Source organism: Pipistrellus kuhlii, unplaced genomic scaffold (assembly GCF_014108245.1).
Source record: "Pipistrellus kuhlii isolate mPipKuh1 unplaced genomic scaffold, mPipKuh1.p scaffold_m20_p_1, whole genome shotgun sequence".
In the NCBI taxonomy this organism is placed as follows: Eukaryota; Metazoa; Chordata; class Mammalia; order Chiroptera; family Vespertilionidae; genus Pipistrellus; species Pipistrellus kuhlii.
In genome coordinates this window covers 72,822,064-72,840,003 of record NW_023425404.1, presented here as the reverse complement: position 1 = coordinate 72,840,003, position 17,940 = coordinate 72,822,064, and the positions used below count along the sequence as shown (strand labels likewise).

At 41.2% G+C, this 17,940-nt stretch overlaps 2 protein-coding genes across 6 annotated transcripts in view; both read left to right on the top strand.

Annotated features, from left to right (window-relative positions):
* The window catches only part of SNX6 (sorting nexin 6), a 68,931-nt gene extending 51,006 nt beyond the window's left edge, over positions 1–17,925 (top strand). For 3 of the 5 annotated variants that reach the window (XM_036451710.2, XM_036451685.2, XM_045585348.1), the window contains 5 exons: positions 555–594; positions 2,794–2,880; positions 12,583–12,742; positions 13,063–13,148; positions 17,226–17,925. In XM_036451710.2, the coding sequence (XP_036307603.1) occupies positions 555–594; positions 2,794–2,880; positions 12,583–12,742; positions 13,063–13,148; positions 17,226–17,279 (427 nt within the window). In that variant the 3' untranslated portion in view covers positions 17,280–17,925. Of the gene's footprint in view, positions 1–554; positions 595–2,793; positions 2,881–12,582; positions 12,743–12,983; positions 13,149–17,225 lie in introns of those variants that run through there. The other 2 variants (XM_045585346.1, XM_036451695.2) reach the window with 2 other exon arrangements.
* On the top strand, positions 9,707–10,700 carry LOC118726652 (transcription factor BTF3 homolog 4-like). Its single transcript, XM_036451722.2, has 2 exons — positions 9,707–9,981; positions 10,223–10,700. Exon 2 carries the CDS (start codon positions 10,240–10,242, stop codon positions 10,504–10,506), a length of 267 nt encoding a protein of 88 aa, XP_036307615.1. The 5' UTR covers positions 9,707–9,981; positions 10,223–10,239; the 3' UTR covers positions 10,507–10,700.
* Positions 17,926–17,940: the final 15 nt, after the last annotated feature.

Sequence of the window (17,940 nt, the reverse complement as noted above, 5' to 3'; positions counted from 1 at the left end):
TTAAAAAAATAAAAATCAATAAAATATATTTTTTTTAAAAGAATATCAATAGAGCCAAAACCGGTTTGGCTCAGTGGTAGAGCGTCGGTCTGTGGACTGGAAGGTCCCAGGTTCGATTCCGGTCAAGGGCATGTACATTGGTTGCAGGCACATCCCTGATGTGGGGTGTGCAAGAGGCAGCTGGTTGATGTCTCTCTTCCATCGATGTTTCTAGCTCTCTAGCTCTCTCCTCTCCCTTCCTCTCTGTAAAAAATCAATAAAATATATTTTAAAATATATATATATATATCAATACAAAGTTTTTAGGTTTTATTGTATGGCTTAGACTGTTATCTTAAAAATGGGAAGATTTTCTGTAATAAATTTCAAGTAATTTGTTATTGGTGGAAGCACAAAGATATTTGTTAAATGAAGAAAATAAGACCATTAAATATTACTGTAATGAGACAAGAATGTTCATTATTCATTTGATTTAGGGCATTATGTATTCTCTGAACATTTGAAATAGAAAATTATTTAAAGGTAGCTTCTGATGAAATATTTTTCTCTTCCAGATTTTTTCTCAAAGTTTCAGAACTGTTTGATAAAACGAGAGTAAGTACTATTAATTAATCTTTGATAATCCAAATATCTGCATACTGTTGTGTTTAACTTATTTAGCTTTATTGAGGAAGAAGAGTTATACTTCAAAAGGATTAAGAAACAGATTTAGATTTTTTTGTTATGGACTTTTGGTATTTATGTAGATGTCTGTACTCTATCAGAAAACATGTTTATTATGGAGACGGGGTTTATTTTTTTTTAATCAATCTTTATTGTTCATATTATTACAAAGCTTCCTCATTTCTTCCCCTCTCCACCAGGTTCCCACCCCACCCTCCGCCCCCTTCCCCTCCCCCATTGTCCTCATCCATAGGTGCACAGTTTATGTTCAGTCTCTTCCTCCCTCCCTTTCCCCGATAGTAAATCCCTTTTCAGATAGTAAATCAGCTACTTAGCATTTTCTTATATCAATAATACCTCCACATGCCCAAAGATACACTTCTCACAAAAGACATTTCCAAATAGGTCAACCAACCTCATCCAGGCCCCGCACAAGGCACTCACAGATCAACACCCCAGCGCTATACTAACTCAACACATCCAGATCTAAGCCTTCATCACTTGATTCAGCAGACCCTCAAGTCCCTGCAAAAGTTTCCAGCCATGTCTGCGAGGCAGCCTTGGGGCGGGGGCAGGTGAGGAGCGAGTTGTTCCTGGCCTGGATGCTCCGGGCCTGGCCTCTCTTGCTCTGGTCCGTTCCACAACCAGCTGCTCCGGGTCTGGCCACTGCCGCTCCAGACCTGGTTGCTCCGGGCTTGGCTGCTGCTGCTTCAGGCCCGGCCACACCCAACCTGGCTGCTCTGGGCCCGGCCGCTCCAGGCCTGGCCGCTCTGAGCCTGGCAGCTGCTGCTCCGGGCCTGGCCGCACCCGACCTGGCTGCTCTGGGCCTGGCCACACCCGACCCGACTGCTCCAGGCCTGGCCGCTCAACTGGGTTTATTTTTATGAAGAATGGTCCTTTACTGGGCCTTTGTAAGCTAGAAGAAAGTTAGATTCGTTGTCCCTTGACCGAGACTATATTGCTTTTGATCACCCTTGACACATTGATTTAAAGTGAGTTGTGTCATATATACAACTACAACCCTAACTGGTTTGACTCAGTGGATGTAGCATCGGCCTGCAGACTGAAGGGTCCTGGGTTTGATTCCAGCCAAGAGCACATGCCCAGGTTGAGGACTCGATCCCCAGTAGGGGGCATGCAGGAGGCAAGTGATCAATGATTCTCTCTCATCATTGATGTTTCTATCTCTCTCTCCTTCTCCCTTCCTCTCTGAAATCAATAAAAATATATTTTTTTAAAAGATGTACAGTTTAAAAATATATATATAAATATACAACTGCAGAAGGTTTCATTCATGGTAGTAGTAATTTAATAATGACATAATCTTGGTTTTCGAGGATCGGTTCTAGATACAATATATTTAACATTTTTATCTCTTGATAGAATAGTGAAAATATTTATCTGAGAGTGGTAGTGTTTAGTTCATTGTAGAAATCTGATTTCAACATGACCTTTTAATTCAGTGATAATGTAGTAGAGACAAGTAAAAGAAGATCTTCTCTCACAAAGGAAAAAGTTTTTAAATATCTAAATGTTGTTATACTGGGGTCCATATAGCCCATTATTCTGCCCTTGATATTTGTATAAGAGAACATTTTCTGGAAAGATAGGTTTTTTGTGTGTGCACATTTACACCATAAGAATAGGGATCTGTGTCATTCTTACTACTGTATAGTATGCTATTGCAAGAATATACTAAATTTATCTGTTCTGTTGGTAGAACATTGGATAGTTTCTAGTTTGGAGCTCTTTACAAATGGTACTGCTGAGACCATTCTTGTGTATCTTTGGTTGAACCTAGTGCACATTTCTGTTGGGTGTACACAACTAGAAGGGGAATTAGTGAGTCCCAGGGTATCCATGTGAAAAGATTTTGTAGATACTGCCAAAACATTTCCCTAAGTGATTGTATCAGTTTACATCCCCACCAGAAAGAATGAGCATTAGATTGCTGCATAAGCTTGTAATACTTGGTACTGTTCTATTTTAGCTATTCTGGTAGATGTGCAGGGTTTTTTAATTTTAACTATAGTTATTTATACCTTTAATTATTTACAGTAATTAAGAAAGAAAACATTGAGTATAGAATATAAGTGATGAATAAATGCCAGTTTTCTTCCCCTTTTTCAGAAAATAGAAGCACGAGTGTCTGCTGACGAGGACCTCAAACTTTCTGACCTTTTAAAATATTACTTAAGAGAATCTCAAGCTGCTAAGGTAACTTTTATTGTTGATTAGGGTAGTTTGGTTTTTTTTGTTGTTGTTTTTGTTTGGTTGGTTAGTTGTTTTGTGTGTGTGTGTGTGTTTTATATTTTTATTGATTTCAAAGAGGAAGGGAGAGAGAGAGAGAGAAACATCAATGATGAAAGAAAATCATTGATTGGCTGCCTCCAGCACTCGTCCTACTGGTGATCGACCCTGGAACCCAGGACCCTTCAGTCTGCAGGCCGACGTTCTGTCCTCTGAGCCAAACCAGCTAGAGCTGTTGATTGTGTGTGTGTTTTAAATGAACTATTTAACAAAAAGCCATTTCTTTAAAGTTTTAGACTTAAGATTGTCAAAGATGATTTGTATCTTGAGTTTAAATTATATTTTCCTTTCTTTCTTCCTTTCTTTAATTGATTGATTTGAGAGAGAGGAAAGGAGAAAGAAACATGCATTTGTTTTTCCATTTATTTATGCATTTGTTGATTGATTCTTCTGGGATTCGAACCCACAGCCTTGGCTTATCATAGCAGCACTCTAACCATCTGAAATACGTGGTCAGGGCTAAAGTATGTTTTCAGGTCTGATTTTTAGAAATTGTAAGTCAGGGGTAAATAAAAATGTATATGAATTTGGTATACTTATTCTGGAAAAATGTCTGCAAAGACAAAAGTAAAACCCTCAAATAGTCCAGCAGGCATGGCTCAGTGGTTGAGCTTCGACCGATGAACCAGGAAGTCACAGTTCAATTCTCAGCCAGGGCATATGCCAGGGTTGCAGGTTTGATGCCCAGTAGGGGGCGTGCAGGAACAGCTGGCCAATTATTCTCTCTCATCATTGATGCTTCTGTCTCTCTCTCTCTCTCTCTCTCCCTCCCTTCCTCTCTGCAATCAATAATTTTTTTTTTTAATGATAGTTGTATAGCTAAAGGATTCCTAATTTGGTCTATATAAGTTCGCTATTGAAGGTGAGAGAGAGATCCATAAAACAAGGATAGGTTTTATTTTAAGGCAACTCAAGTTTCCTTTTGGATATCTGCCTAGGTACAAGACTAAAATTCTTACTAATCAAAAATAAGTTTAGCAAATACATCTTAAAAGCACAGAAAAAAGGCATCGAACAAACCAACCTCAGGGGGGAACAAGAGGAAAGGAGGGTGAGGGGGTAAGAGATCAACCAAAGGACTTGTATGCATGCATATCAGCATAACCCATGGACATAGTCAGTAGCAGGGGGTGAATGAGTGGGGAGAGATCATGGGGGAGAAAGGATTCATCTGTAATACTTTAAACAATAAAGAATTTTTTTAAAAAAATCACAGAAAACTTAGTGACTCACATACTCCAAAATCAATGTTAATTTATCAATTGAGATATTGCACAGAAAATTCCCATTTGATCAGTGGTACTTTGAACATCATTCTTTCATTTCTTTTTTTTTCTTTTATATATATATATATATATATATATATATATATATATATATATATATCTTTATTGTTCATATTATTACAAAAGTTCTTCATTTTTTTCCCATTCACCAGGTTCCCACCCCACCCTCTGCCCTTTCCCCACCCCTCACTGTCCTCATCCATCATCCATAGGTGCACAGTTTATGTTTAGTCTCTTCCCACACCCCCCACTCCTCTTTTCCCCAAGAATCGTCAGTTCACTCCCCTTCCATACCTCTGATTCTATTCACCAGTTAATATTGTTCATCAGATTTTTTAATTCCCTTGGTTTTTAGATTCACTTGTTGATAGTTACGTTATTTGTTGTTCATAATTTTTATCTTTATTTTCTTCCTCTTCATAGAGAACCCCCTTCAGCAATTCATATAATTCTGGTTTGGCGGTGATGAATTCCTTTAGCTTTTTTTATATTTGTGAAGCTCTTTATCTGGCCTTTGATTCTGAGTGCGCGCCTCCGGAACTGCCTTTCGCTGATCCCCTGAGTTTCCACCTTATAGCCCAGACTCCCTCCGTATGAGCCTGGGTCCCCAGGGTCTCGCCCAGAACTGGGGTTCAGTGCTGTCGGAACTGGGGTTCAGCACAGTCTGGAGTTTTTATCTCCTTCCCGCTAGGGAACACCAGCCAGGCACTCAGCCTCCCACTCCTCTCCGGCTCCGTCCTCTCCCCACTCTTGCACCGTGTCTCTGTACCTTAGGTTTTTACAACTCCTCTGATTTTCCTTCTGGTTTTCTCTTTCCTTCTCGTTGTAGAATTTCCAGTCAGTCAACTTTCCTGTAGTTCTGGATAATGTCCATTTTATATTTTAGTTGTATTTTTTTTTTTTTAAATATATTTTATTGATTTTGTACAGAGAGGAAGGGAGAGAGATAGAGAGTTAGAAACATCAATGAGAGAGAGTCATCGATCAGTTGCCTCTTGCACACCCCCTACTGGGGATATGCCCGCAACCAAGGTACATGCCCTTGACCGGAATCGAACCCGGGTCCCTTCAGTCCCCAAGCCGACGCTCTATTCATTGAGCTAAACCGGTCCCGGCAAGTTGTATTTTTTTGAAATTGTTGTGTGAGGCTGCAGTTAGGCGTTTACCTATGCCGCCATATTGGTTTCTCCTCCTCGGACATACGTTTTTAACTGAGTAAATACCAAGGAGCACAATTGCTAGATCATATGAAAAGAGTATGTTTAGTTCTGAAAACCATTTTCCAAAGTAGCTATTCTGTTTTGCATTTCCGAGAGTTGCTGTTGCTTCTCATCCTTACTGGCATGGGGCGTTGTCAGTGTGGGTTCTGGCCATTCCAAAAGGTGTGCGATGGCATCTCATTGTTCCAATTTGCATTTTCCTGACGACAAGTGATATGAAGCATATTTTCACATACTTTTTGCCATCTGTGTATCTTCTTTGGTGAAGTGTCTGTTATTAAAATTGCCCTTTGGTCAATTTTTAAATATAATTCATTTCCTATTATTGAATTATAAGAATTCTTTGGCCGAAACCTGTTTGGCTCAATGGATAGAGCGTCCACTTGGGGACTGAAGGGTCCCGGGTTCGATTCCTGTCAAGGGCATGTACCTTGGTTGCTGGCATATCCCAGTAGGGGTGTGCAAGAGGCAGCTGATCGATGACTCTCTCTCATCGATGTTTCTAACTCTCTATCTCTCTCCCTTCCTCTCTGTACAAAATCAATAAAATATATATTTAAAAAAAAAAAGAGTTCTTTGTATATTTTAGATAGCAATCCTTTAGAGCCAAACCGGTTTCAGCAGCAGAAACTTTTTTAATCCTCACCCAAGGATATGTTTTTATTGATTTTAGTGGGGGGGGAGGGAAAGAGAGAGAAACATCAATCAGTTGTCAATTGGGGATCAAACCAGAACCTTTTTGGTGTACAGGATGAAACTCCAAGCAACTGAGTCACTCAGCCAGAGTTGCATAGCAGAAAATTTATGCAACTTAAAAAATAATAATAAATTAAAAAAATAAAAAATAAAGAACTCCACCTTATCAATTATTTCTTTCATAGATCATGCCTTGGGTGATCACCAAACCCAGGATGATCTAGATTTTCTCGTACACTATCTTCTAGGTGTTCTTATAGTCTTACCCTTTACCTGTAGGTCTGTGGTCTACTTTAAGTTAATCTTTGTAAAGGGTACAGGTCTGTGGATGCATTTCTTTGCATGTGAATGTCTGGTTTTCTCCACTGCATTGCCTTTGCTCCTTTATCAAAGATCAGTTGACTATAGATCTAACGCTATTTTGTTCCATGGATCTATTTGTCTTTTTTTTTTTTTTTTAATATATTTTATTGATTTTATACAGAGAAGAAGAGAGAGATAGTTAGAAACATTGATGAGAGAGAATCATCGATCAGCTGCCTCTTGCACACCCCCTACTGGGGATATGCCCGCAACCAAGGTACTTGCCCTTGACCGGAATCGAACCCGGGACCTTTCAGTCCCCAAGCCGATGCTCTATCCACTGAGCCAAACCGGTTTCGGCTATCTTTTTTTTTTTTTTTTTTTTTTTTTTTTCCACCAATGCCATACTGTTGAGATTACTGTAGCTTTATAGTGTAAGAAATAAGCCGAACCCCCAAATTCAGGGGTCCTGGTAGAACATAAAACACACTAGGGAGCCAGGCAGCAAGGCAAATACCTTTACTTCTACGTAGAAAGGCGCACAGAGCAGGCTGTCTACTCAGCTTTTCAATCCTGAGGCACCTGGCCTGTCCTTTTTTTTTTTTTTTTTTTTTTTTTTTTAATACACTTTATTGATATTTTACAGAGATGATGGGAGAGGGATAAAGAGTTAGAAACATCGATCAGCTGCCTACTGTATGCCCCTCACTGGGGACGGATGCGTCCGCAACCAAGGTACCTGCCCTTAACTGGAATCGAACCTGGGACCCTTCAGTCCGCAGGCCGGCTGACACTTTATCCACTGAGCCAAACCGGTCAGGGCCTGTCTTGAGTGGAGCTCAGGCACACAGTCTTTCATGATTGGCTAATTTGAAGGGAGGGATTGGCTTTTGCCATTTCAAGATGGCAGCCTCCAGGGGAGCTGCAAGTCATGCAGCCAACATGGCAGCTGTTCGACAGAAAAAATTACTTGTTTATTCTCACAGTAGTAAGGTTCCAATTTCAAGCAATGTCAGTCCTCAGAGTTTGTTCTTCTCCTTTAATATTGCATTGGTTATTCTGTCTTTTGCCTCTTCACATAAACTTTAGGATCATTTTTTTGATAACTACAAAAAAAAAAAGTTTTCAGCTTTTACAAATAAAGCTGATTTGAATCTGTAGCTCAAGTGGGAAAGAATTGATTTTGACAATATTAAGTCTTTCTATCCATCAACATGGAATATTTCTGCATTTACTTAATTCTTTTATTTCTTTCATCAGTTTTTTAGTTTTCCTCCTACAGGTTTTGTATATATTTTGTTAGATGGATACTTAAGTATTTTATTTTCTGGAGTGCTAATGGTATTGTATTTTTAATTTCAAATTTTACTTGTTCATTACTGGTATGTAAGATAGCAGTTGACTTTTGTTTATTAATGTTGTATCCTACAACCTTATTATTTATATTTATTAGTTCAGGAGAGGTTTTTTTTTATGTTTTTCTTTTATCAGATTTCTACATAAACAGTCATGTCATCTATTTATTTCTTCCAAATCTGTATACTTCTTATTTTCTTTTCTGATTGCATTAGCTAGGACTCCCAGTTCGATGTTGAGAAGGAGTGATAATACTGGACATCCTTGTGTTGTTCCTAATATTAGTAGGAAAGCTTATAATTTCTCACCATTAAATCTGATATTAGTTGTAGGTTTTTAGCAGATGTTTTTATCAAGTTGAGGATGTTCCTTCCATTCCAAGTTTTCTGCAGCAGTCAATTGATTGATGACAAGGTTGCTAAGATAGTTTAGTGGAGAAAAGAAGAGACTTTGCCCTCACCAGTTTGGCTCAGTTGATAGAGCATCGGCTTATGGATTGAAGGGTCCCAGGTTCAATTCCAGTCAAGGGCATTATCTTGGTTGTAGGCACATCCCCAGTAGAAGGTGTGCAGGAGGCGGCTGGTCAATGTTTCTCTCTCATCGATGTTTCTAACTCTCTATCCCTCTCCCTTCCTCTCTGTAAAAAAATCAATAAATTATATTTTTTAAGAAAAAGAAAACATACCTTCAGATGGGAATTAAATATCCTATATAATAAAAAGCTAATATGCAAATCGACCAAATGGTGGAACAACTGGTCACTATGATGTGCACTGACCACCAGGGAGCAGACGACGCTCAGTGCAGGAGCTGCCCCTGGTGGTCAGTGCGCTCCCACTGGGGTAGCACCGCTCAGCCAGAAGCCGGCTCTCGGCTGGCGAGCCCAGCGGCGGTGGCAGGAGCTTCCAGCCTCCGTGGCAGTGCTAAGGAATCACCAGCCAACCCCAGGGGCTCCCAGACTGCAAGAGGGCGCAGGCGGGCTAAGGGGACCCCCCTCCCATGTGCACGAATTTTGTGCACTGGGCCTCTAGTTTATATATTCTGTATAAAGCCATAATATACAAATCAACCAAATGGCGGAACTGCCAGTCACTATGACATGCACTGACCACCAGGGGGCAGATGCTCAACACAAGCTGCCTCCAGCCCACAGGCCCCAATGGGGCTGGAGCGGATGGGCCCGGCGAGTGGGGGGCGGGGTGCCAGGCCAGCCAAGGCAGGTGTGAATGGGGCCCCTGATTGCCCCGCCAGTCGCTCTGCAGAGGGAGGGGCCATTGGTGGTAGCAGGGGACAGGCCCAGCAAGCAGGTGGCGCCAGGCCAAGCTGGGAACAAGTGGGGACCCTGATCACCCCACCAGTCACCTCACAGATAACCCTGATCACCAGCCAGTGCACAGATTTCATGCACTGGACCTCTAGTTTAGCAATAAAAAGGAAAGGACTGCCCAGCCGAAACCAGTTTGGCTCAGTGGATAGAGCGTCAGCCTGTGGACTGAAAGGTCCCGGGTTCGATTCCAGTCAAGGGCATGTACCTTGGTTGCGGGCACATCCCCAGTGGGGGGTATGCAAGAGGCCACTGGTCGATGTTTTTCTCTCATCAACGTTTCTAACTCTATCCCTCTCAATTCCTCTCTGTGGAAAATCAATAAAATATATATATATACAATATATATGTATGTATATATATGTATGTGTGTATATTTTTTTTTATTTTTTTTTAAAGGAAAGTACTGATTCATGCTGTACCAGGTGAATTTGAAACTTTATGCAAAGTTTAAGTTGCCCTCTTAGCGCAGTAGGCAGCACGTCAGTCTCATAATCTGAAACTTTATGCAAAGTTTAAAAAGCCATACAAAAGTCCATCCAGGGTATCCCCGCTCGCGCCTCCGCCGCCACCTCCCTCGTCTTTCTCTGTCTGGGCTCAGGCAGCCATCTTGCTCTAGCCGCGTGCTGGTGTTGGAGGACTCTCCCTGCTTCAGATTTACCAACAGCATGAATCAAGAAAAGTTAGCCAAACTTCAGGCTCAGGTCCGGATAGGGGGCAAGGGTACAGCTCGCAGAAAGAAGGTGGTACATAGAACAGCTACAGCTGATGACAAAAAACTTCAAAGTTCTCTAAAAAAAAATTGCTGTCAATAATATAGCTGGTATTGCCGGGACCGGGGTTTGGCTCAGTGGATAGAGCATTGGCCTGCAGACTGAAAGGTCCTGGGTTCGATTCCGGGCAAGGGCATGTACCATGGTTGCGGGCACATCCCCAGTGGGGGTTGTGCAAGAGGCAGCTGATCGATGATTCTCTCTCATCGATGTTTCTAACTCTCTATCCCTCTCTCTTCCTCTCTGTGAAAAATCAATAAAAAATATTAAATAATAATAATAATATAGCTGGTATTGAAGAGGTAAATATGATTAAAGATGATGGAACAGTTATTCATTTCAACAACCCCAAAGTCCAAGCTTCCCTTTCTGCTAACATCTTTGCAATTACTGGTCATGCAGAAGCCAAACCAATCACAGAAATGCTTCCTGGAATATTAAGTCAGCTTGGTGCTGACAGCTTAACAAGCCTTAGGAAGTTAGCTGAACAGTTCCCTTGGCAAGTGTTGGATAGCAAAGCACCAAAACCAGAAGACATTGATGAGGAAAATGATGATGTTCCAGATCTTGTATAAAATTTTGATGAGGCATCAAAGAATGAAGCTAACTAAAATCTTTTCTGGTTTTTGGAAGTTGGCATGGACTAGATTTAACAAATCAGCTATGTGGTTCCAAAGTTTTACAGACACGGAGAACATCAACTGTTACTAGTTCAGTAATATAAATATTTTGTATATTAATAATGCTGTTTATTCAGCATTTTCGGTCATTTGATTTTGCATTTTGCACTTCCAGGATCTATTCTTTTGGTCAAAATCCAAAGTATTGATGCAGTTTGAGGGTGTTTTGATTTTTAATTCTTGTTTTTTTGTTTGTTTGTTTGTTTGTTTGGGGTATTTTTGGTATGTGTGTATTTTTTTGTATGCATGAGGCTATGTATGTACACAATGGAGAGCAAATTGGAAAACAGTTATATTTATCCTCTTCTTTTCCCAGTAGAAATAAAACAAATCTTTACATTTAAAAAAAAAAAAAAAAAAAAAAAAAAAGCCGAAACCGGTTTGGCTCAATGGTAGAGCGTCGGTCTGAGGACTGAAGGGTCCCAGGTTCGATTCCTGTCAAGGGCATGTACATTGGTTGTGGGCACATCCCCGGTAGGGGGTGTGCAGGAAGCAGCTGGTCGATGTTTCTCTCTCATCGACGTTTCTAGCTCTCTATCCCTCTCTCCTCCTCTCTGTAAAAAATCAATAAAATATATATTTTTTTAAAAAGTCCATCCAGTGTTGCTCAGTGATTGAGTGTCAACCTATAAACCAGGAAATCACTGTTCAATTCCTGGTCAGGGCATGCTCAGGTTTTCAGCTCCATCCCCAGTAGGGGGCGTGCAGGAGGCAGCCGATCAATGATTCTCTAATCCAGCGTTTTTCAACCGCTGTTCCGCAGCACAGATGTTGCCTAGTAGGTGCAGACAAGACAAGAATTTTATAATTTTTCACTATTTTGTTTACTTAATATTTCATAATAAAGTAATTATAAAATACTTTCTTTGTGTTTATTTGATTCCTATTCAAGAGAATTACTTTATATATAGTCAATATAGGCACAGAGTTAAATTTCTTAACATTTTCTAATGGTGGTGTGCCTCGTGATTTTTTTCATGAAACAAGTGTGCCTTTGCCCAAAAAAGGTTGAAAAACACTGCTCTAATCATTGAAGCTTCTCTCTCTCCCTCTCCCTTCCTCTCTATGAAATCAATAAAAACATACTTTAAAAAAAAAAAGCTATGGGGGTTAATGGAGGCATGAGTAAACATATGTAATACCTTAATCAACAAAGAAATTTTTTTAAAAATATATACACAGCCGAAACCGGTTTGGCTCAGTAGATAGAGCGTCGGTCTGCGGACTGAAAGGTCCCAGGTTCGATTCTGGTCAGGGGCATGTACCTTGGTTTCGGGCACGTCCCCAGTGGGGGTGTGCAAGAGGCAGCTGATCAATGTTTCTCTCTCATTGATGTTTCTGACTATCTGTCCCTCTCCATTCCTCTCTGTAAAAAATCAATAAAATATATATTTTTTTAATAAATTAAATAAATAAGGGATTTCTTTTGGGGGTGACAGCAAATCTTCTAACGTTGATTGTAATAATGGTTCAGCAACTCTGTGAGCATCCTAAGAACCATTGTATTGTGCATCTGAATGAGTAAGCTATGTGGTATTTATTTTTAAAAATGCAAGATTAGCTGGCATGTGGTTTTCACTGTATAAGTATTATCTCTGAGGACGATTAGGTGGAAGTGGTGGAGGGGGTTGAGTATAGCTACTAGACATGTGCAGCATCTATTATTGTAAAGCATTCTGTTTTTTGTGGGGTTTCTTTAATATTTTTTTTGTTTAAAAAAATATTGTTTAAGGTCTTTTTCTTTTTCTTTTTTTGTCCCCACTCACCTCCCCCCAGCCTTCCCTCCCCCCTACCCCCCGCCTCCAGTGTCTTGCATCTGCTGGCTGTGCTTATATGCACGCATACAAGTCCTACAATTGATCTCTTATCCCCCTAACCCTTCCCCTACCTTCCTGCTGTAGTGTGACAGTCTGTTTAATGTTTCTTTGCCTCTGTCTATTTTTGTCCAACAGTTTGCATTCTGTTTTCTAGGATCTCCTCTATCGAAGATCTAGGTCACTAGTGGATTATGAAAATGCTAATAAAGCACTGGATAAAGCAAGAGCCAAAAATAAAGATGTTTTACAGGCAGAAACATCCCAACAGTTATGTTGTCAGAAATTTGAAAAAATATCAGAGTCTGCAAAACAAGGTACTGTTGCCAAAACCGATTTGGCTCAATGGATAGAGCGTTGGCTTGTGGACTGAAGGGTCCCGGGTTCGATTCCGGTTAGGGGCATGTATAATACTTTGGTTGCAGGCACATCCTCATTGGGGGGGTGCGGGAGGCAGCTGGTCGATGATTCTCATCGATGTTTCTAACTCTCTATCCCTCTCTCTTCTTCTCTGTAAAAAATCAATAAAATATATATTTAAAAAAAAAAACGCACAAGGTACTGTTACATTCTCCTTTAATAAGGTATGTTTTATACTAGTATGTAAATAAAATATCCTAATTTCTTCTGTTCACAGAACTTATAGATTTTAAGACAAGAAGAGTTGCAGCATTCAGAAAAAACTTAGTGGAACTGGCAGAGTTGGAACTGAAGCATGCAAAGGTAATGTCATAAAGGGTTAATGAGCTTATAATTTACAAAGGAGTCAATTATAAAACTGATTCCAAAGGATACTGTAAGAACTATTACTAAATTGAAATTAAATGTTCCAAGTTTATTTCATTCATTTAAAATACTTGGTTTTAGTAATATCCTCTTACAAAGTTGTTTACAGCTCTTAAATTCTTTCTATAGTTAATATAAAGCTTAGCGCAAACCTTACAGTAAAATTTAAGAGAATCCTAGCCGAAACCGGCTCAGTGGTGGAGCGTCAATCTGCGGACTGAGGGGTCCTAGGTTCGATTCCGGTCAAGGGCATGTATGTTGGTTGCAGGCACATCCCCGGTAGGGGGTGTGCAGGAGGCGGCTGGTCAATGTTTCTCTTTCATCGACGTTTCTGGCTCTCTAGCTCTCTATCTCTCTCCCTTCCTCTCTGTAAAAAATCAATAAAATATATTTAAAAAAATAAAAATTAAATAAATAAAAGAGAATCCTAGAATTGAGAGAGATTTCTTAAGTGAAGTCATTCAAACAAAAATAATATCTATAATGACTCTGGTGGTCAGCTCTGCAAGACTGGTATCTAATATGAAAACCAGAACCTTTTTTTTTTTTTTTACTAGTTGTTTAAAAAATAAATATTTTGCCTGGCTGGTTTGGCTCAGTGGATCGAGCGTCGGCCTGTGGACTGAAGGGTCCCGGGTTCAGTTCTGGTCACGGGCACAGGCCCGGGTTACTGGCTCGATCCCCCGTGTGGGGCATGATTCTCTCATCATTGATGTTTCTCTCTCCCCCTCTCTGAAATCAATTAAAAAAAAATTTTTAACTTTTTTTTAAATGATAAATCTTTCTGCCCTGGCCACCAGTTTTTCTCAGTGGTTAGAGTAGGGGTGTCAAACTCAATCAGAGAAGGGGCCAAAATCTAAAATCCAGCCTAAATCGCGGGCCGAATGGTTTACTGAACAGTCATAAACTGTCATTGTGATGGAAACGCAGCGGAGTGCAGTGATGACAGCGCGGTGCGGGCCACATTGCAAGGCCTGGCGGGACGGATTTGGCCCGCGGGCCTTGTGTTTGACACATGTGGGTTAGAGCATTAGGCCTGAGATCGAAAGGTCGGGTTTGATTCCCAGTCAAAGTATGTACATGGGTCAAACGTTCCATCCCCAGCTCTGATAGGGGTGTGTTCAGGAGGCAACCAATCGATGTCTCTCTCCCTCTCTCTCTGCCTTTCCCTCTCTCCCTCCCTTTTCAACTCCCCCTCCCTCCCTCTCTTCCACTTTTTCTAAAAAAAAATCAATGGGGAAAAAACTAAAATAAAAAATAAATTGAAAAAATATCCTTGCATAAGGATTAACAAAATAATTTTTCTAAATATATGCAAATATCACTTGAAAATTTTTTTATATTTTTTTATTTATATCAGAGAGGAAGGGGGAGAGATAGAGACAGAGAGACAAAAGGGGGGTGGGATTATGCATTGGTTGCCTCCCATACACATTCTGACCAGGGATCGAACCTGCAACCTAGGTATGTGCCCTGACTGGTAGCGATGCCCCAAACACCAAACCACACTGGCCAGGGCCCGTCTGTAAGAACCATTAAGTGTACAGTTCAGTCGTGTTGAGTATGTTCACGTTGTGCAACACATCTCTAGAACTTTTTTATTTACCGAGCATTTAATTTTTACGATGTAATTGCAGGCTACATTATAGCCATTAGGATTAGCTTGCTAGTTTTAGCCCAGAGCACGCATTTCTTTTAAAAATATGGATTTGGCTATAAAGAATTTACTATTAAACTAATTATTCCTACAAAGTGGTAGACATTTCTAATTTGTATGAACTTTTCTTTTATATCTTCATCTAAATTTTAATGTAAAAGATTGATCCAGCCGAAACCAGTTTGGCTCAGTGGTAGAGCGTCGGTCTGTGGACTGAAGGATCCCAGGTTCGATTCCATCAGGGGCATGTACATTGGTTGCGGACACATCCCCGGTAGGGGGTGTGCAGGAGGCATCTGGTCAATGTTTCTCTTTCATCGGCGTTTCTAGCTCTCTGTCTCTCTCCCTCCTCTCTGTAAAATATCAATAAAATATATATTTTTTAAAAACGATTGATCCAGCACCAAAGGAATCAACATTTGTTAATCTAATTATAAAAGTAGGTGCCAAGCCGAAACCGGTTTGGCTCAATGGATGCAGGCGTCCTCAAACTTTTTAAAGTGGGGGCCAGATCACGGTCCCTCAGAGAGCTGGAGGGCCGGACTATATGAACTACTAATTCCTACTGTAACACCTCGGCTGCGCTCACTGCCCAAAAAACCTGGCGGGCCGGATCAGACTCCTCTGCGGGCCGCATGTGGCCCGCGGGCCGTAGTTTGAAGACGCCTGGAGAGCGTCGGCTTGGGGACTGAAAGGTCCTGGGTTCTATTCCGGTCAAGAGCATATACCTTGGTTTGCGGGCATATCCCCAGTAGGGGGTGTGCAAGAGGCAGCTGATCAATGGTTCTCTCTCATCAATGTTTCTAACTCTATCCCTCTCTCTTCCTCTCTATAAAGTCAATAAAATGTATTTAAAAAAAAAAAAAAAAAAAAGTACGTCCCACCAAGAAAGGCTAATTTCTGTTGTTAATCCTCATCCAAGGATAATTTTCCACTGATTTTTAAGGAGAGGAAGAGAGAGGGAAAGACAGAGAGAAACACTGATGTGAGAGAGACACATGGATTGGTAGCCTCCCACGTGTACCTCGTTGCTCAGTCACCGCTATCCAGTGCGGTGGCCATGAGCCTCCTGTGGCTGTCCAAGCCTGAGACGTGGGGAGTGCAAATGAGGAACTCGGTTTTCATTGTTTCTTGGGGGGCGGTTTTACTTTTTTTAAATATTGATTTTTAGAAAGGGGGTAGAGAGAGAAGCACCAATGTGAGAGGGAAACATTGGTCAGCTGCCTCCTGTACAACCCCTACCGGGGTCAGGCCCGCCACGCGGGCACGTGCCCTAACCGGAAATCGAACCCACAACCGTCCGGTCCGTGGGCCAGCGCCCAGCCACCTGAGCACACCGGCCTGTGCCTGTTTCCTTTTAACCAACAGGAGGCACGCAGCTAATGGCTGCAGCATTGGCATTTTAGCATCATACACTTTTGGCATCTAATGGTGATTTTTGCCTGACTCTGATATTAATATGATGGTTGCCAAGTGGTCGTTTCCTAGTTCCATCATTCTTTACATTTCAGTTGACTTTCTACTTGAAGGAAGGGGGTTCTTTCACCCCCGTTTTATATATTATGTAACCTAAATAGTGGGATAAAAGTAGGCTTCCATTTGTTCGTATGGAAAATAATACAAGGATTATAAGTAATAATAATGTCAGAATAAACTGTTCTTCACACACAACTGTAAACTTACTTTTGCCTCACCCTGTACCTCACGCATCTCCAGGTTCGATGGCAGTGTGTGTGCTTTACAAATGGCACTTACTTTGTAACTTACCATTTCTGTCTAGCTGAGACCGGTTTGGCTCAATGGATAGAGTGTCGGCTTGGGGACTGAAGGGTCCAGGGTTCGATTCCGGTCAAGGGCATGTACCTTGGTTGCGGGCATATCACCAGTAGGGGGTGTGCTAAACTGCAATAGTTAGAGTGGATGGCACAAATGGGTACTTAGGTGTGAACTTCATACAATACTTTTGTCTGTAACCTTACCATTTTTAAAAAACTGCTATATATCTAAGTGAGTTTATTTGTTAATGGCTATAGGATGGTGAAGGGAACCTATGTTACAGCCAGAAAGTGTTCAGTAGTTTGAGCTGGACACAAAGGGCATACTTTCTCCCTCGATCTAACGTGCCAAATCAGAGCATTAATATTGGTCTAGCTGGAAGTTTTTTGAAGAGTGTAGTATGTGGAAAATGTTAGTGAAACAAATTCTATAATTTATGTCTATTTGTGTATATTAAGTAGCTGTTTCCAAATCCCTGTGCTGTCACAAATTAAAAGCTGGGCGGTTTTTCATACTATTATTTTGAATGAGACTCTCCCAGAGTGTTTGAACTTCACGCTTGTCTCTCCCTTCCTGTTTAGGGCAACCTACAGCTGCTGCAGAACTGCCTGGCTGTGTTAAACGGAGACACATAAGCCGCACTCCGCCGTCAGGGTTAAAGGGCTGCCTTCCTTCAGATTGTATGTTTGTTTTCTCCATGACATCCGGCATCTCCTGCTCACTGGGAACAAAAGGAACAGCTGACACAGCGCCCCTCGCACCTCTCCTCTGAGAAAGCCCGGAGCCCTGCGGCCGGGCGCTGCCAGCCCGCCGGGCGTGGTGGGCGCTGCCCGCCGCCTCCCCCCTGCGGCTCCCGGGGCGGCGGCTGCGCCTCCTGCCTCCTCCTCTCGAAGCCCAACTCAGTCCTTGTCCAGGAGCCTCCATAACTCTGCTCATTTGTGAATGGCATTCCTCAGGGCTGCCAATCTTACTTACCTTTAAGTACTCTCTGAAGTTTAACCCTTTCAAATCTATTCTTCAAACAAGATAAAGATTGCCACTACCTTTTTTTTATTTTGTTTTTAAGGGAACATTGTATGCCACCTAAGTTCATTCATGTATCCTGATAAAACGTCTTAATCAGACTTATTTTTAATTAATGAATATTTCTTAGAAGTTTTGGGACAGACTTTATGTAATCTTTCTAAGTATGATTTCTGAAGAAAAGCAAATGCATTAGTATGTTTGCCTTAAACTTGTAGACTTAACCAACTATTGTCAAATAAACGGTGATACCAGTGATGGCTTTTAGCTCTG

Excerpts from the sequence above, each read along its gene's own strand:
- LOC118726652 (XM_036451722.2), top strand. The coding sequence starts at position 10,240 with ATGATTAAAGATGATGGAACAGTTATTCATTTCAACAACCCCAAAGTC.